The sequence below is a fragment of the Tamandua tetradactyla genome, chromosome 1 (genome assembly GCF_023851605.1).
Source record: "Tamandua tetradactyla isolate mTamTet1 chromosome 1, mTamTet1.pri, whole genome shotgun sequence".
NCBI classification, from domain to species: Eukaryota; Metazoa; Chordata; class Mammalia; order Pilosa; family Myrmecophagidae; genus Tamandua; species Tamandua tetradactyla.
Genome location: NC_135327.1, coordinates 184,152,457 through 184,173,100, shown reverse-complemented (window position 1 = coordinate 184,173,100; position 20,644 = coordinate 184,152,457). Strand labels below are relative to the sequence as shown.

The 20,644-nt window shown below is 35.4% G+C and overlaps 1 protein-coding gene across 4 annotated transcripts in view; it reads left to right on the top strand.

Annotated features, from left to right (window-relative positions):
* Nucleotides 1-20,256, top strand: part of BRAF (B-Raf proto-oncogene, serine/threonine kinase) — a 232,221-nt gene extending 211,965 nt beyond the window's left edge. For 3 of the 4 annotated variants that reach the window (XM_077147805.1, XM_077147796.1, XM_077147786.1), the window contains 3 exons: nt 3,865-3,999; nt 10,147-10,300; nt 18,875-19,010. In XM_077147805.1, the coding sequence (XP_077003920.1) occupies nt 3,865-3,999; nt 10,147-10,300; nt 18,875-18,897 (312 nt within the window). In that variant the 3' untranslated portion in view covers nt 18,898-19,010. Of the gene's footprint in view, nt 1-3,864; nt 4,000-10,146; nt 10,301-18,874 lie in introns of all 4 variants that reach the window. The other variant, XM_077147814.1, reaches the window with a different exon arrangement.
* The last annotated feature ends 388 nt before the right edge of the window (nt 20,257-20,644 follow it).

Sequence of the window (20,644 nt, the reverse complement as noted above, 5' to 3'; positions counted from 1 at the left end):
AACCACTGCCAGCCTATACTGAAAGGGTCAAAGATGGACAAATTGAAAGGAGAATGACTTCAAGGGCAGAATCCTGGAAGCTGAGGTCTATGGACTGAAGATACCTCCTCAGGCCAAGAAAGCATGCCTACCTATGAGTGTGGAAAGGGCCAGTCTACCCCTGCACTTGAAGGGGGCAGGTCGGTCATCTGTCCCAATGCTTGGAGGGAGCTGCCCCATTGCTCAGGGAGAGTGCTGCCATCCCAGTGCTTGGAAGGGTTAAGGCCTATGCCCCAGCATTTGTGTAGAACCTGACCACATCTCAGTGCTTGCAAAGGGTGGAGCCTTTACCCCAGTATTTGGGCAGAGCGTGGCCTCTGCACCAGCACTTGGAAGGGGTAGGGCTTCTGCTCCATCAGGCCCAGAAAAAACGTTGTTGCATAGATGACTCTCAGACCTTGAATTCTAATAATGTATGCCCTGCTGGGTTTCAGAATTGTTTGGGACCTGTCAGTCCTGTTTTCCTTCCAGTTTCTCCTGTGCTTGCCTCCATTATATAATGGAAACAGATAACTTGTTTTCTAGGTTCCACCGCGAGAGGGGAATTGTGCCCCAGGACAGACCACACCTATAACAGATTTTGAAGCTTTGTACTTAACATTGTTTCTGGCATAATTTAAGGCTTTTGGAATATTGTGATGGAATGAATATTTTGCATGTAGAAAGAACATGATCTTTTGGGAGTCTGGAGGGTGAACTGTTGTGTTTTGGAGCTGTGTATCCCAGAAAAACATGTTCTTAAATTTAATTCATATTTGTGGGTGTGAATCCATTGCAAGTAGGGCCTTTTGATATGGTTAATTCAGTTAAAGTGTGGCCCAACTTAATCAGAATAGGTCTAAATCCTACTATACTAGACTCCTTTTATAAGTGGAATGAAATTCAGATAGATGATAGAAAGCCACAGGGAGCAAAAAACTGAAGATCAATGGAATCTGGAAGAGAAGGGAGTGTCCAGGAGAGGCTGCCATATATATTGCCATGTGACGGTATCACCCAGGACCAGCAATCACCTGCAGCCAGCTCCAGAATGCTAGTCTTAAGGAAGAAAGAATCACCTTGATGACACTTGATTTAGATTTTTTCTTAGCATCAAAACCATGAATTAATAAATTCCTGTTATTCAAGCCAACCATTGCATGGTGTTTGCTTGAGTAACCAAGAAAACTAAATTGTTCATTTAAAAAATATAAAAGCTCTTCCACAATTTATGAATGTTTTACATGGTTCTTTTTTCCTTGAACTATTTGTATTCTGCTCCCCCCACCAAATTTTATCCTAAATTCTGAGTTATATAATATTGTTACAATTATTAATATGATTGAAAATAACCGGAGTTTTGATATATAGAAGAAGATAAAATTTAATTGGAACTGTGTATCAGTGTATGATATGGAGCTTTTCTTTTTAATTAATTCATTTATCCATGGATAAATATAACTTTTTTCCTAGGATGACCTAAGGTTTAACATCAGTCATTTCCTCATTTTACTTTTATAGAAGTAAGCACTGAGAAATCTTGTTCAAATAAGTAAGATGATGGAAAAGGAAGGATTTGTTATAGCTATATGCAGAATTTGGGAGTCCCCAAGACCATCCTCACAGTTCTGATACTAATCACAAGTTGGAGGTCCCTAACACCACCCTCAAGTTTGGTAATTTACTAGAAAGACTCACAGAACCTACTGAAAGCTGTTATATTCAATGTTATGATTTATTACAATGAAATAATACAGATTAAAATCAGCCAAGAGGAGAGACTCAGGAGGCAGAGTCAGGAGAGCTTCATTCACAGAGCTTCTAGTTGTCCTCTCCTATTTGAATTGTGAATGGCGCAAAATATCCCAGTAACAGTTGTGACATCAAGCATGAAGTATTGCCAACCAGGGAAGCTCACCCGAAGCTTGGTGTCCAGAGTTTTTATTTGGGCCTAGTCACTTAAATATGGTTGATCACTCATGTGGCTGACCTTACTTTCCAGCCCCTATGGAGGTCAAGCTGATACGGTGTGACCCAAATGCCCCACCCCCCATGAATCAAGTTGTTAGGATGGATAGTCTGCCTTGGTTCACGATCCCCAAGTAAACAGAGACACTCAGGATATTCCAAGTGCTTAGTGATTACCTCCCAGTAGCTGAAGGTAAAAACCAGACTTCTCTTTGGGCAAGGTTAATTCTTTACTGCATACTGTATGGGTCAATTGTTTGAACTCATTCCTATAACATTCCTACCACTAAATTGTACTTACAAGTGCCCATTGCATCACTGAGGAACTAAGATAAGATACATATTCAGAAAAAGATTAATAACCATACAAGACAGTGAATGATCAAAACAGCTTTGTGTCAGAAAGGAGGGAGAAATCACTTCTAGATGTGAAAGGAAAAGTTTGACGAAAAAGATTAGATTTAAATTATGTCGATTCATCTAGATTTTAGGTAGCTAGAAAAGAGGATCTAGGGATGCATTATTGTAAGGGAAGGAGCAGAGGGAGTATAAAATTGGCAAAAACAAAACAAAATACCCAGAAGATTTGTATTGTGATGATCTGCCCTCCAAATTCTCTCTTGTCACTTACTAGATGTATCTTGGTGAATTTACTTAATGTGTTTGAGTTTTGGATTTCGCATCTATAAAATGGGGTTAATAATGACCCCCAAATAGAATTAACAAAAATAGCATTATTTTGAATATTAAATTAGAGAACATCTTTAATTCGAGTGACCTAAAGTTTTTTTTCACCCTTTCATCTGTTGTTGGTCAAGTAATACCTGAGCTGTCATCCTATATAACTTTAGGCAGTCCAGACCCTTCCCCTCAACTTAGAAGGCACCTTGAAAGTACTTTTCATTTTCGTACTTGTTGTTTGTTACTTTTTGCTCTAAGATGTTATTCTTGAGGCTACTGTACTTCATTAAAATAATATTGCAGTTGCCTGGCTTCAGAAGAGGGCAATATGGAATAAAACTATATTCCTCTCAGTATCTCATTCCAAGTGTCATTCCTTTAAAGTATACAATAGACTAGACTGCAATCAAAGTTTTACTAAAAACTCACCATTAAACAGGGTTTTTTTTATTACAGCATCAAATAGGAAATAAAATGGGATGGCAAATATCAGACTTGACCACTCCTAGAATGCATCAGTTTTGCCCTATTAGCCTTTAATCTGCCCTTATTGGACTTGTTCCCTCTAAGATCTAAATCCTCTCATACCCTTTCCTTCCTGAGTCCCAAAACTCCTAACATTTGTCTCTGCCTAAACCCAAAAGAACCCAAAATTAGAAAATTTAAAAATTAGAAAGATTATGTATCTTTGCACTGGGGTAAGATTTTAGCTCCTAATGCTTTCACCTTCTCTCCTCTAAATGAGACTTTGGCTCTCAGATTTGCTGTTAGGCATCCATAACAAAAGAGCTTAAAACTCACATGACAAAACAACTGCTTAAAAAGCTTAACTTTTTTGGTTCATGCTACACACATATAAAGAACTTAGCACAGTGCCCAACAATCAGATCTGTGTTTTGGAATGATTACCCTGTTTGTGGGAAATTGGACTTGATTAGGAGAAACTGGATACACAGAGAGCAAATAGGAGACCATTGCATTAGTCCAGGAGTCATGAAGATTTGAATTTGTATCCCAATAAGTACTGGTTCCCCAAAGTCTGTGATTTCTAAGAATCAGAATACTAACTAGCATTGTTTGCCTTTTTTATTGAAGTATAATACATATACTAAATGTACAGCTTGTCAGATTTTCAGTGTTCATGTATTTTTCACCTTATCTGTAAGTTTGTGTGATTTGCCTTTTTTTCCTACCCAGATAATCTTTATGGTGGGGCGAGGATACCTGTCTCCAGATCTCAGTAAGGTACGGAGTAACTGTCCAAAAGCCATGAAGAGATTAATGGCAGAGTGCCTAAAAAAGAAAAGAGATGAGAGACCACTCTTCCCCCAAGTAAGAAAAAGCTTTATGCTGCCTAAAGTAACAAACTAATATTCAAATACAGGTTTTTAAGCACTTTTTTAGGATGCACAGTATATATTTCATGGTCAGATTCCCTGTGATTATTTGCTGATTCCAGATAAGTAAACACATAAAGATGATTTTATAAAGGCTAACCAGTAGTACACCTAGAAATTTAAGATTTTGGTACAAAATATTTTAAATATTTTGCTTTTCTTTTTTTTGCATGGGCAGGCACCAGAACCCAGGCCTCCAGCATGGCTGGCGAGAACTCTGCCTGCTGAGCCACGTGGCCCACCCAGTACTTTGCTTTTGTACAGTAGTTTTCAAACCTTTTGATCTCAGAACCCCTCTATACTCTTAGAAATTATTGAAGACCCCAAAGAGCTTTTGCCTGTGAGTAATAATTACTCACATTTAGTAATTTGTAATCACTAAATTACATGTTAGAAATTAAAACTGAGGTTTTAAAAATATTTATGAATTTGTTTAAGCATAATATTTTATTATAACAATAAACATTGCATGATAGATAAAATTTTTATGAAAAATAATTATATTTTCCAAAACAAAACACATATTAAGGAGTGGTATTGTTTTACTTTTTTGCAAATCCTTTTGACATTTAGCTTAATAGAAGACAGCTAGATTTTTATTTTTACATTCATTATGTTGGAATATCACCTCAAGAATTAGTTTTGGCCTTGTAGACCTCCTAGAGGCCATCAGACCACACTTTGAGAACCACAGTTGAACTCTTCTTGATGGTAGATAAATAGTACTAGGTCTTTAGAGAGGCATTTCTACCTGGAGCAAAAAGAAAAGGCAACTATCAGCATTGTCTGCTGTCCTTTGATTCTTAATAACTTTTCATTGCTTTTTATCCTTTTGTATTTTGTGAGTAAAGCCTTTAAGTTAATAAACATTAAGTTTCACAAATAACTGAAACTAAGTACCCAAACAAGTTTAGAAAGTTATCACAGGTGTTATAATATAAATGTAGTGTTTTATAATGTTCAGGAAGATCCTGATAGCACTGCAAAAATATGCCTTGATAAATTAATACAATTTTTTCAAGGGGCAAGTACTGACTGACACAATTGATCTGCAGCCATAACTACTGCGTTGTTCCTTTGTGAATCCTCATACCTTTCAATACTCATTCCTAGCTGGGTTATTCAGGAATGATTGAACTTTTTGTTCTCATCAGAAAAATTAAAGACAGAATTGGTTTTAACAAGCCCCTTTCAGGGGCTGCCTCAAAGAGGAGAGGCTAAATAGTTGAGTGGGTAGAAATATGTTTTACACATTCCTTTGAGGAAATAGTTTAATTTCTTTTTTAATTTGGAAAACCATTGGTTTATTAAAAAACAAAAACAGCAACAACAAAAAAAACTATTGTCATCCAGTCACTGTACCATGGTCTCTTTTCACTTCCCAGGTGCTATTTAACATGGTTGATTTATATTCATGATGCCAATTATATTCTTAGGCCCATTTTAAGTGGTATTAAAAGGAGCTAAATGCTCATACTTCTAAATATAATTAATATCTCATGCATTGCATAATATGAAATATGTATATGAATTTCCAAGATTATTGGAGGCTATCCCATTTAAGTATGATTTTTCAATTTTTATTTCAAGATCTCTTTTTACAATATATACAAACATACATTTCAAATGGCTAAAGATCTATATGTGAAAAACAAAGCTATAAAATATAAAATAAATTTTATAGTCCAGAGGTAGGAAAGGCTTTCCTAACCAAGAGAAAAAATTCAGAAGTTATAAAGGAAAGGAAAAGATCAGAAATGATTACGAAAATTTTTTAACTTCTTTATATGTAATAAAAATGAAATTGAAAGAGAAAAATAATTATACCATATATAAAAAAGAGTAAATATTTATATACTCCTACAAATCAATAAGGAAAAAACAATCAATAGAAAATATGCAAAGGATATGAACAGATGATTTACAAAAGAAGTACAACTTTGTGAAAGAACTTAAGAAAAGATGTTAAGATTTCAGTGGTAAGTAGTAAAAGGCAGAGTAACACAACAGTGAAATATGTATTAATTTTGCCTGTCAGACTGGGAATATCCGACATTTATAATAATGTTAGGAGTAGAAATGGACACTTAATTTTTCTTTGGTGCTATTGGTGGGTATGTAAATGGTTCAGCCTTTTTGACAGATTTGGTAGAATCCATTAATTTAAGATGTGTTTATGTGTGTGTGTGTGTGTGTGTGTATACATATACACCCTTTGCTCTAGTAATTCCACTCCTAAAAATCTGTGCAACAAAAACTCCTTCCATAAATACTCAGATAACACACACACACAAGAATGTTTATTGTAATAGGCAAAATTAAAAACATAAAAATTAAAGTAGAAATCGGGGCATAGATACCACACCAGTGCAAAGTGTTAATAATAACAGGGAGGGGAATATGGGAATGCTGTGTTTTCTACATGGTGTTTCTATAAACCTACAACTTCTCTCAAAGTATATTTATATGGGACTTCCGGAGAAGATGGCGGCTTAGTAAGACGCGTGGGTCTTAGTTCCTCCTCCAGAAAAGCAACTAAAGAAACAGAAACAATACGAAACAGCTCCCGGAGTCACGACAGAGACCAAAAAAGACAGCGTACCCCATTCTGGAACAGCTGAACGGGTAGGGAGAATCCGCTGCTGTGAGATACCCAAGGGGTGCACGTTTTCCCGGCTGGGGTGGCTGGCGTCTGGGGTCCCCTCCACGCACGTGGCTCCCCGGTCTGACTGGGAACGTTGGATAGCGGGGCCCTCCCGTCACGCTTGGCGTCTCGGGCCAGCTGGGCAATTTGGACCGGCACTCCCCCAAGCCACGGCCAGTGACCCCCGCCTCCACGCGCGGTTTCCCGGGCCGACTGCCCCGCAGACAGACGACCGCCACGAGCGCCACCTACTGGGCAGGAAAAGAAAAACAGAGCCCAGAGATTCCACAGAAAAACCTTTCAACCAGCTGGGTCCCACACCCAGTGAGATCTGATCAAATGCCCAGACACCAGCAGAAAATAATGGATGACGCTCGGAAAATTGAAGATATGGCCCAATCAAAGGAACAAACCAATAGTTCAAATGAGATACAGGAGCTGAGACAACTAATGCTGAATATACGAACAGAAATGGAAAAACTCTTCAAAAACCAAATCAATAAATTGAGGGAGGACATGAAGAAGATATGGGCTGAACAAAAAGAAGAAATAGAAAATCTGAAAAAACAAATCACAGAACTTGTGGGAGTGAAGGACAAAGAAGAAAAAATGGAAAAAACAATGGATACCTACAATGGTAGATCTAAAGAGACAGAAGCTACAATTAGTGAACTGGAGGATGGAACAACTGAATTCCAAAAAGAAACAGAAACTATAGGGAAAAGAATGGAAAAACTTGAGCAGGGAATCAGGGAACTGAATGACAATATGAAGCGCACAAATATACGTGTTGTGGGTGTCCCAGAAGGAGAAGAGAAGGGAAAAGGAGGAGAAAAACTAATGGAAGAAATTATCACTGAAAATTTCCCAACTCTTATGAAAGACCTAAATATACAGATCCAAGAAGTGCAGCGCACCCCAAAGAGAATAGACCCAAATAGGCGTTCTCCAAGACATTTACTAGTTAGAATGTCAGAGGTCAAAGAGAAAGAGAGGATCTTGAAAGCAGCAAGAGAAAAACAATCTGTCACATACAAGGGAAACCCAATAAGACTATGTGTAGATTTCTCAGCAGAAACCATGGAAGCTAGAAGACAGTGGGATGATATATTTAAATCACTAAAAGAGAAAAACTGCCAACCAAGACTCCTATATCCAGCAAAATTGTCCTTCAAAAATGAAGGAGAAATTAAAACATTTATAGACAAAAAGTCATTGAGAGAATTTGTGACCAAGAGACCAGCTCTGCAAGAAATACTAAAGGGAGCACTAGAGTCAGATACGAAAAGACAGAAGAGAGAGGTATGGAGTAAAGTGTAGAAAGAAGGAAAATCAGATATGATATATATAATACAAAAGCCTAAATGGTAGAGGAAAATATTATCCAAACAGTAATAACACTAAAAGTTAATGGACTGAATTTCCCAATCAAAAGACATAGAATGGCAGAATGGATTACGACCCAGCAATACCACTGCTAGGTATCTACTCAAAGGACTTAAGGGCAAAGACACAGACGGACATTTGCACACCAGTGTTTATAGCAGCATTATCTACAATTTCAAAGAGATGGAAACAGCCAAAATGCCCATCAACAGACGAGTGGCTAAACAAACTGTGGTGTATACCTACGATGGAATATTATGCAGCTTTAAGACAGACTAAACTTATGAAGCATGTAATAACATAGATGGACCTAGAGAACATTATGCTGAGTGAGTCTAGCCAAAAACTAAAGGACAAATACTGTAAGGTCCCACTGATGTGAACCGACATTCGAGAATCAGCTTGGAATATATCATTGGTAACAGAGACCAGCAGGAGTTAGAAACAGGGTAAGATAATGGGTAATTGGAGCTGAAGGGATACAGACTGTGCCACAGGACTAGATACAAAAACTCAAAAATGGACAGCACAATAATACCTAAGTGTAATGTAACTAGGTTGGAACACTGAATGAAGCTGCACCTGAAATATGGTTTTTTGTTTGTTTGTGTGTTTGTATCTTTTGTTTTTGTTTTTTCTTTTTCCTTTATATATATATATATTATTAGTATTATTATTTTAATTCTCTTCTCTATATTAACATTCTATATCTTTTCTGCTGTTTTGCTAGTTCTTTTCCTAAATCGATGCAAATGTACTAAGAAATGATGATCATACATCTATGTGATGATACTAAGAATTACTGAGTGCATGTGTAGAATGGAATGATTTCTAAATGTTGTGTTAATTTCTTTTCTTTTTTTTGATTAATAAAAAAATTTAAAAAAAAAGTATATTTATATGGATAGCATGAATATTGGTAAGGGAGAAAGAAAACAATACAGAAAAATAAATATAGTATGATACCATTTTAAAAGGCCACAGGGATATAATACAATTTTAAAAGTTAAAAAATAAATAAATAAATAAATAAAAGACATCAGGATATGCTCTGTTTCCATATGTATACGTTTATACATAGGAAAGGTGCAGAAGAAAATACAAATCCTAACAGTGGTTATCCCTGAAGGGTGGGAATTAAGACCTTATACATCTTACTTTATATATTTCTGTATTTGAATTTTTATTTGCCTGTTATGCTCAGAATTTTTAAATTTTTGTCATCTTACTTCTTTGCCTTCTTATACTGACAATTATAGAGAGTATAGGTTAACCTCTTTTTAAAAGTTTTTGATAGCTCAGGGTAATAGAAATAGTACTAATAATAATGACTGCTAATGTTTTATTGAGCACTTACTGTTTGCCAGGAATTGTGCCAAGCTCTTGACACGTATACCTCAAGATTATTTCTATGAATTAATATATTGTGTACCTTCAAGGGTCAGAATTTATTTCTTTGTACTTTAAAATATCCTGTATTTTGTTTTCTTTATTTGTGTCAATTTGTAGGGTTTTCCTGTCTTCTCCCTCACTCCTGGGTCGTCGACTATTATTCCCAGTCATGTGTGACTAGCCATCTAGATCAGTACGGTCCTACTTTTAACTATGTGTATATGTGGCATTTCCCATTACTAAGATTTCTAAACAATGAGTTGCTATGACTGTTCTGTTTAGGGATAGTCATTTAGTGCTTTACTTATTTATTTACTTACTATACTACTCTTCTTACCAAAGGGAACTATTAATTTGTGACAATAGTATATAATTAGTTTTTGAATTTTGCTCTTGAGGCTGGCAAATGATCTAAAATGTAAACGAAAGCTAACTTATAGGTTACTTCCCCCATTTGGTTTACAAGATTAGAAGTTGTAGTAGTTTGGTAGTTTTCTTCTGAAGGAGAAATACCATTTTCTTTAAATATTTTTCTAGGCATTTAGGATAATACTGAAAAGAATGTTCAGATTTCAGGTGTTTTCTTATAAAATATGATGAGGCTCTTAAAAGATTTACACCAACCAGATTTTCATTATTTATTTTCCTCTTTATTTTTAGATTCTCGCTTCAATTGAGCTGCTGGCCCGCTCATTGCCAAAAATTCACCGCAGTGCATCAGAACCTTCCTTGAATCGGGCTGGCTTCCAGACAGAGGATTTTAGTCTGTATGCTTGTGCTTCTCCAAAAACACCCATCCAGGCAGGGGGATATGGTGCGTTCCCTGTTCAATGAAGCAAATTAAATGAGTGGGAGTGTATTGGAGGGTAGGGACAAAAGGAAAACGAACATATGTTTGCTTGTGTATTTGTTAAATTGAATAGTATAGTCTTTTTTCATAAAGGTGAATCAAAGAACACTTTTTTTCAAAAAGGATTAGATAAAATTTTTTTCAATCTAAATATCCTACTCTGCACGGGATTTTTCAACATCCAAGAATTTTTCAAGTATAGAGACATTGCTTAAAATTTGCAGTGCCTCTTCCAGAGGCTTACTTCCTTTGCCAAAGTTATTTGCTTTGCTTGGTTCTAAATTTCATTTTTTCAATTAATTTTTTCTCATGCAACTTATATTATTAGCCATAACACATTGATTAGGAGCTCTGAAGAATAGCACTACTCCAGTGTATGTGTGTTTGAAGGTGGAAAGTTGACTGTAAATTAGCCTATGTTAAATAAGGCAAACTGAACATATATAATTAAGGAAGACACTAGAATTCAGTAATCCTATTTCTTGTCTTAATTTTTCAATAGCTATGTTTTTTTGCTACAGTTTTTAAAATTCGGATATCTTCTGTTTCCTTAAAGCAATACTGAATTTCTTTTTATAAATAATGGAATGCAGTTGACCAGAGTTATTGCTAAGGAATGGTATGTTTGACATGAGTAAAATGGTTTAACTTTGGATTTTTAGTAGAGAAAATGTTATAGAGTTGTTTTAGGTAATGTTTCTTTATATATTTAAAATGCCTTACACATATAAAAGTTGAATTTCCTTGAAAATGCAGTGCTCCCTCCTCCACCCAGAGAAAAAGCCTCACAGAATCCTGAGTACTTTTAGATTTGTTTTGCTTTTAGATAAGTCTGGTTGCCAAACAACTAGATAATGGATCTTTTTTAAAAAAAGTATTAATTACTCTAGTTTATATTTACATCTTGAATATTTTAGCGATCACCTTGTCACATGTGTGTGACATTAAAATTCTGCCTTCCCTATATCCTTTTCCCAGCAAGATTCTTCCTATTATGAATGAATGCTTTTCTCCTTTTTGCATTCCATGGTATGAAGTATTTGTGAGTGCTTCCTAATGCTTATACTTTTCTTATGTAGAAGATGATTCTAATGTGGTTGTTAATATATTTTTAGTGTGAATCAAAGGGAATAAGAAGTGAAAGAAACATATTGTAGTGGCCTTATCAAAGAAATTGCCATCTCTACTTCAGAGTCAGCCTGGAGATGAAAGCCAGATTCATAACTACCACTTCATTTACTCAGTTTATTTCATTTACACAAATTTGGATTTGTTGTAATTTTTAGATATAGCCAGCAAACAGTTCAAGTTATTCCAGCATAAATGCCATCCTTCTTTGGTATCAACAAAGAAGAAAATTGGGCAGACTTAAAATAATGATAATTTGGTTTTTGATTACACATTAACTTTTGAAACACTTACTTTATTTGAATAAGTTATATTTCATCCAGGGACACTATTCAGTAAATTATGGCATAACTTTTTGCCCCTCCCTTGGGTAGCTTAAGATTAATTAATGCCATCATGTTTTTAAAAATTTATTCATGACTTGCAGTTTAGGTAAAAATGTAGAAAAAGATATGTCTCACATTTTAAAAACGAGAATAAAAAAGGGATAAAAGGATTGTTACATGTTGTAAAACATCATAATGCATGATGTCTAAATCCTCCATTGAAACTAAAGATGTAATTATATAAGTATTATTAGATAGGGCTTTATTTATTCACAAATAGAATAGCAAGAATGTATCAAGTTTTTATAAAAGTGAGTTGGTCTCTAGAATGCTCAAAAGGTTTGAGCATTTTGAGGTACAAGAATCTGAGGATATTTTTGTTAGAGTTATTTCTATAATTTCCCAGCATACCTACTTCACTTTTATCTTCCTTTTTTCCACTCTCTCTACCCAACCAACTCTAATCTGCCCAATCTTCCACCATCCTTTCCTTCCTTTCTTTACCTCCTTTGCCAGGAGGCATTGCTAAACCCTATGAAGCTGCTGAGAAACTCATTGTGCCATCCCATAGACATTCTGATGTCTCCAAAAGGTCTCATAGTAATTCTTTTCTCCCTTCCGATTGGGTCCACTGGAAATAAATGTTAGTGGAAGGACATTAAAAATATGGGAGGTAAGATAAGTTTAGATAACATCAATCTGGAAAAGTAACATTAGAATTAAATCAGTTATTTGTGGTTGTTTCCCTTTCTGTTTTGTTTTGTTTTATACGGAGCTTTAGATACATTCTCCAAATAAAGAAAACATTATTTTTCTTAATCCTGTGTAGAATTCATCTCTGACTAGTAAATGATAAGGAATGAGAATTGTCTTGATTTTAAATAGTTTAGGAATCATGGGATTTAATCAAATGCTTCAAGTTTGTTTATTTTCACATGTGGCAATATTGAACTAGCCATTTTAATATAACCAGTACTTAAAATCACCACCTTTAAAATTATGACTGTTTAACACTTCAGCTTAAATGGCCTTTCTCTCAACTCAGTCGCTCTCAATTTGAGAACATGACCTGATTTTTTTTTAATATTATGAAATATGAAGTTCATGATTAAAACACCTCACCAGTAATAGTCTTATTTGATTGAAAGCTATTGAATTATTCAATAGTTCTATAACACTTTACTAAATATTTCCACTGTCCTGTGATCCTTTCTCTAAGAATTAAAATAGCCCAGTATATCTGTACCAGAATGTTTCACATTCTTTTTAAACATATAGGGCATCACAAAGTCAGATTGGGACTTTCTCTGGTTCAAAATGATTGCACCCCTACCTCTAAAGCAGTAATTAATTTGTGTAAGAAATAGTTTATTAGATTTTTCACAGTATATTTTATCGTTAAGGAATTTTATCAAATTATGCATTTAGTACCCATGAAATACATTTAATTTTGGAATAAAAAGTAATTATTTAGTAATATTTCCGGCTAGTTAATTCTTAGCTTTCACATAAATCATGACATTTGATATGTCTAAACATATGGCGACCTGTTCTTAAAGTATTCTTCCCAAATCCTCCACCCTATTCCTAAACAAAGTCAAATGGAAAATAGAGGTTACATTATTCTCAGCCAGGGCTGGGGGGGTGGGGAAATGTTTCATTTTAGTGAAAAACATAACTGATTTTTTTAAACTTTTTATATTGAAATACTTTGTCCTACAGGACAGCTACAAAAATAATACAAACCCCATACAGAGAACGCCAGTATACCCCACCTCCCCAAATACCCAGATCCACCAATTTTTAACATTTTGCCATATTTGCCATATCATTCTGTCTCTCCAGCTGTCTATCTATTTATTGAAATATTTTCTGAAGACTTGAGTGTAGGTTGTATTTGGCATGCTCCTGAATACTTAATAGTGCCATGTATATTTCCTAAGAATAAGGGTATTCATTTATGCAACCTCCTTAAGTACAGTTACAAGTTTAAGAAATTTAACTCTAATATAAAGCTTACAGTGTATATTTCAGCTTTTTCGTATGTCCCTACAATGTCCCTTTGAGCCTTTAACTCCTCCCTTGCTACAAATCACTCAGGATCATGTATTGCATTTAATTGCCATTGTCTCTTTACTTGATTTTTTTTTGTTTATTTGTTTTTTAATTGTAGGAGCATAAACAACACAAACTTTCCCATTTCAGTAACTTCCAAGCATACCATTCTGTGGGATTAATCACATTAATAGTGTTGCAGGATCATCACCACTTTCCATTACTAAAACTTTTCCATCTCCTCAAACAGAAATTCTATACCCATTATGCGTTGACTCCTCATTTCCCCTTCCCTCTGCTCCTGGCAACCTGTACTCTGATTTCTATGTCAGTCAGCTTGCATGTTCTCTGATATTTTCTTTGTTGTTACCATGGGGCTTAAATTTACCAGCAATCGTGTGTGCTTTTAAACCAACTTAACTTCAATAGTATACACAAGCTGTGTTCCTATACCCTTCCATTGCCCCTCCTTTATATAGTTTCTTTCAAAGATTAGGCCAAAACCACTGATTTATCATTACCTTTTATGCATAAATGTAATGGCCTTTTAGATCCTGTAGGAAGTGATTTATCATTACCTTTTATGCATAAATGTAATGGCCTTTTAGATCCTGTAGGAAGTGAAAGTAGCATTTATACATTTATACATATGCATTTTGTTACCCTTACCAGAGATCTTTACTTTTTCATGAGACTTGAATCTATTGTATATTGTACTTTCCTTTCAGCCTGCAGAACTCTCTTTACCATCTCTTGTAGGGCTAGTGTAGTGGTGACAGACTCTCTCAGCTTTCGCTTGTGTAGGAATGTCTTGATCTCTCGCTCTCATTTTTGAAAGAATGTTCTGCTGGATATAAAATACTTGGTTGGCAATTTTTTTTGCTTTTAGCACTTTAAATATGTCATGCCACTGCCCTCTTGCCTCTGTGGTTTCCAAGGAAAAATTAGCACTTAATCTTATAGAGGCTTTCTTGTATATGATGTGTTGCTTTTTTCTTGCAGCTTTCAGAATTCTCTCTTTAACTTCGTTATTCCACAGTCTGATTATAATGTGCTGCAGTGGGAATCTGTTTGGATTTATCTTGTTTTGGAGTTCATTGAGCGTCTTGGATATGTATACTCATTTCTTTCTTTAAATTTGGGAAGCTTTCAGCCATAATTTCTTTGAATAGTCTATTTGGCCCTTGATCTCTTCTCCTTCTGGGACTCCCACAATGCATAAATTCATATGCATGATGGTTTTCCTCAGGTTTTTTCTTCATTCTTTCTGTTTCTCAGACTGTATGATTTTAGTTGTCTTATCTTCAGGTTCAAATGATTCTTTCTAATGCCAGCTTCAGTCAGCTGTTGCACCCCTCTGGGGAATTTTTAATTTCTGTTACAATGTTTTTTGCCTGTTTGGTTCCTTTTCATAACTTCCGTCTCTGTATTGATATTCTTTTTGTGTTCAAGTATGTTTTCCTGGTTTCCTTTGGTTCTTTATCCACATTTTCCTTTAGCTCTTTGAGCATATTTAGGACCATTTTATTTATCTTTGTCTGTTATGTTCCAGGTCTCATTCTCCTCACTGATAGTTTCTAATACTTGTCTTCTCCTTTATGCTTACTCTTTCTTTGTATGTTTTGTAACATTTTGTTCAAGCCTGGGCATTTTGATATTTTAATATGCTATCACTGGAATTGCAACTCTGAGGCATCGTTCCCTAAGTTGGTATCCAGGTAGTGTTATGAAAGAATTTTCCTTGAATACCAAGTGTTAACAAAAAGAAAAGGGGAAAAAAAGAAAACGCTTTTCCCAGTCTTTGCAGATTGACCTGTGCAGCTGCTTTCCTTCAGGGCTTACCCATACAATAATTTTAGAGACTAGGTCTAGGCCAAAGTATAGGGACCTCCCTGATCCTTTCTCTGCAAGCATCTTATCTTGAACAGGCACCTGTGGTCCTAGGAATTCCCCTGTAACACAGTTCAGTTCCAAATGTGCCTCTTCCTTAGGAAACAGTTTCCTCCGAGTCCCCATCACTGCATGCAGTGTATGTCCTACAGCCAGCAATCCCTTGCGCCAGGCTGCACAGCTCTTCCATGATATTCTTAAGAGAGCTGTAATCTACTTTCTGCATGCAGGACTGGTTCTGGGACAGCAGGTCCCAACATCAGACAGGTTGAGCTAGATATACATGTTCCCAGTGTGTGTCTATAAATCGGGACCAGGGATCTACACTGGGAGCACAAGCTAGCTCCACATCAAGCTGATAAAGCGTGGGTGGGGGAGCGACCAGCCAGGGCACCACAAGGTCCAGGGCCTAGGTGGTAGCCTTTTTCCTTGATTTGGTGTTCACCCTGTTACTGCAGTCTCTTAACTATTTCCTGGAGCCTTGAAAAATATGTTTCTGCAAATTTTTGCTGGTTGTTCAAAGTTTATATGGGGAGACAAAGCCCTGAAGTGTCTCACTCCACCATCTTGATCAGGACTGACCCCTTATAATTGATTTTTCAGCTAATTCAATTGCCAATATTTTCAAAAAGTCACAAAGAATTCCTTGTATTTCATATCAAATAACTTCACAGAAGAGTTGGCTCTTTACCTCAAATACATTAGGATAGAAGGTAAAGTAGTAAAGATTTCTAGATATGCAAGAAGGAATAAGAAAATTTTTTTTCCCCTAAAACAGATCCATCACTTGTTACTCTGATTTTTCTCCATGTTTTGTTTTTTTTTTTTGCTTGGGCAGGCACTGGGAATCGAACCCAGGTCTCTGACATGGCAGCTGAGAACTCTGCCTGCTAAGCCACCGTGGCCTGCCCCCTCCATGATATTTTTAGTCCTTTACACCTGAACTAAAGTCTGATTTTTTTTTACCCCTGAACTAAAGTCTGATTAGAAAAAGAATTGCGTTTCATTAGAAATTGTAGACTTTTGGTAACAATTTTTGTGTTTGTTTTATTTGTATTTGTTCTGGAATTTGTTGGCAGTATTTTATGCTTTGGGAGGTTGTTTTGTTTTCATATTTAAGGCAAATATTTAAGTGTGGAGAACAGAACACCACTTAACAAAACAGATTGTCTAATTGAAAAAATGAATAGAAAACATCATCTGAAGATTTTTTTAAGTATTTTTTAATATTGTATATAAGATTTTGCTTAGATTTTGTCATTTTCTGATACTCACTTAATAGATGCATTCTAACTAATTTTTATGAAGATTTATTTTATGTAAATCCTATTTTCACATTGACTACCTTTAATGAGATTTAGATTCTGGTAGTTAAAGTGACTGCTCATACAAATGTTACAAATCATTTTATGTAATGAACTGTATGAAAATAGCAACTGTGAAACCATAATGTTCTTAAGACTATAAGCAAGAAAAATGAGAATGTACATTTCTGAAGCATCTGATAACATAATAGCCATGATTATGCTCTAAATGTTTTAATCTCCAAAAATTTAGTAATTTGGCAATTTCTTTAGCAGTGCCTAACTCTTCAGTCCTTTTCACTTTAAATAGGAGGTAATAATTCTTTTATCCTTTCTTGATCACCTAAATTAAATGTCACTTGAATTTACTGATTCTGACCTCATAATTCCTCAATTAATGGTTTGTTAAAAGGAATCCCTGGATGGAAAGAGCATCAATTAGAAGTTCTATTCAGAATGGGGGAACACATTATTATTGAAAATTGTTTAGAGGCTTGTTAATTGTTAAAACTCTGGGTTTTGGTATCAGCACCTGTGTTTGAATACTAGCTCTGCAGTTTTCTAAGTGTGTCCTCTCAGGCAACTTACTTACCTACTCCTAAACCCCAACTTGCTAATCTATAAAAGAAAAATTATACCACCTGTCTCATAGGGTTATTATGAGGATCATATGAAATGTGCATAAAGTGTTTAGTGAGGCACTTGGCATATTATTACAGGCATTCAATAGTAGCTAAGATTATCATCGTACAAATCTCAGGATTTGTAGGACTCTGTTTTTTGTTGGGATATGCCAATGTTCTTGAACAACTAGTTGGAATCTAAGAGCAATAAGAAAATGGTTAGATTATTTCTGTACTAGGTAAGTAGTATAATCATAAAAATGTTTGGATCCTCCTCAGAAGCTTCCTGAAAAAATGATGTTAAAACTAATTCTGATATATGTAAGTTATTAACCAACCCCTAGAATTTAGCTATGGAGTGTATAATAAGAGGAACTACTCTCTTGTTAAAAATAGAAGCTGTGGACAAAATGGTAGGTGAAAAATAATGGCATGAACATCCAAATTCAGTAAGCTAAAGGAATGTAATATTTCAAAGAGATTTTGTTTTAAATAATTTCTTATGCTGAGAATTATCTTCTATAACATATGTCTATATTGAATTTTTTAGTAGTTTAAGAGGTAAAATTAACTAGAAAATGGAAGGCCTGAATTTTCTTTCTTTATATCAAATGGGCAATGAGAGGATGCATGAACATTTCAATGATAGAATGTTCCTCTGCCATGTGGGAGATCCAGGTTCAATTCCAAGCCCATGCACCCCCACACCCCAAAAAATGTGCAGTGAGGACAAATCACTTGACTTAATTTTATCTTTTATAAAATGAGGATCATCCATGCTTTTCTCCTTTCCTGATAGTAGCATTATAGTAGTAATATAATGCAATGTATGAAAATGAGTTGGTAATTCAGCTAAAACAGTATTTCTGTAAATCACATTTACTACTTTATAATCAGATTCTGAGAAATTTTGTGCATTGGAGCTTTTTCAGCTTAATTACAACCAAAGTACATAAAACCCAGCTGGAGAAATCATCTGCAGACTAGATATTTAATTGATATAGCTGCTTTACATTTGACAGAACCATATTCTACATACATAAATTATGTTCTTTCATATGTTTCAGCCATTTTTGCTTTTAAATTAGTGATGATGTTGCTGGATTTGTAGTATATAACTCACCTTTCAGTGAGGTTTCAGTGAGCCTTTTCTGTGTCTCCAGGCTATTTGAGATAACTTTTTTAAAATTAGCTCTTGTCCTCCCTCTACAGGAGAATTTGCAGCCTTCAAGTAGCCACACCATCATGGCAGCATCTACTCTTTTTTTCTTAAGTCTTGTGTTCGTACAGTTTGTTAACATCAAAACACCAAGTTCTGTTCCTCAAATTTTTTTTTTTTAAATAAAAAATTTCCATTACATAAGCTAGTGTGGAACAGAATGGAATTTCCCATCCAACAAAAGAGGGAAGAATGTTTTAGGAACCAGAATTCTCTGCTGCCAGTGTTTCTTCTTCAACACAATACCACGTGCATACAAGTCTGTCCACTTCCAGGAAGAAAGAGGAGAGACCCTGAATTCTGACCTTTTGATGGTCAGGCATGATGGAAAGAAACTGCTGCTACAGCTTGGGAGATTTGCTATGGAAAGTCTGCCAGTCAACTTTACCCTTCTAACCACCAGATCAATATGAGGCTGATCATCTGATGGGGCAGTTTCAATCACCAAGCATCGTTCTCTTGCCTGTTTTGGGATTTTTTTGCGGAGCTCTTTCCCCTAGCCACCACTGGATAATTTCTGGGGAATGGAACAAAAATGCAGCATGCCCTTTCTGTGTGGTGCATGTTCAGTCCTTGATAAATTTTATCAAAATGAAGTAATTTAAATGGAGAATGAGAGATAAGGAGGAGATATATTTTGGTCTAAAGGAAGGGGAATGCTGCATCTTTTTCCTAACTTACTGGGTTTCTGGCCTTTTCTTTCCCTGCTCACTGAGGGTGTCTGCCTAACCAAGCAGGCTGGAAAGTGCTGGCACACACGCTGCCTTCTTTTCTCATTGGGTCCAGCAAAGTAGACAGGTTTGGGAATTTCTTTTCCCTCTACAATGTAGCAAGTTCTCAGGAAAATACAGTTTATATTTTTCTCCTAAGCTCTTCCAGTCACCAAGTACTTCTGTGGCTACTTTGTCCAAGGCACAAAATGCCATGGCAGTATCTGATTAAAAACCTACAAAACTGCTTAATAATAGTTTTGAAGGTGAGAAATTTATGTGATTTAAATGTAAGGTACAGGTTTTAATTTCTAACTTTCTTCTATTTATATTTTTATTGAAAAGAAAATAATTTTCAGATTTAATTGAATTGGAATAAAATACTTCCCACCAGAATTATATATCCTGAAAATTGTATTTTGTTATACAAGCAACCAAAAGAAAGATCAATTATCCTTTTCTCTACCTAAATATGGGGTGTCCTAACATAAAGACAACACTTTATAATTTGTAAATTAATGGTACTTGCTGGATCCACACTAACACCTTTGCTAAAATCTCATTGTTTCTTCCAATTTATGCTCCTACACTATATCTTACATCTTCTTTCCAATCCTTTATCTAGAATATGCAACCTAAAATAAAAATGGTGGTGTCTTCATTAATTCTTTTTCTTCCTTTTTTCCCAGGCCTGGTCTTCAAAAGGTTGAGTAATTTGGCAACTGAGTTCCTTGGGCAGAGAATAGAGACATTTTAGGGATACTGGGACTGAGGGAGGATGTGTGAAGCTTAGCATCATTTATATTTATAGAAAGAGCTGCTGTGTTATTAAGAACCTCATTCTTTTTTATCTTTGTACAAATGGAAATTTTATCTTCCTTTGGCCTTTTTCTAAAGGGTAGTAAAAAAAAATCATAGTAGTAGCAAGTGACTCTGGATGTATTAATGGGACAAAGAAAATCTCCCTTATGAATCTAGAATCACCTATCAGGATTTAAGAATGTAAATTAAACCAAATGTACTTAGCTCAACTAGGCTATAGCCAAGGACTGA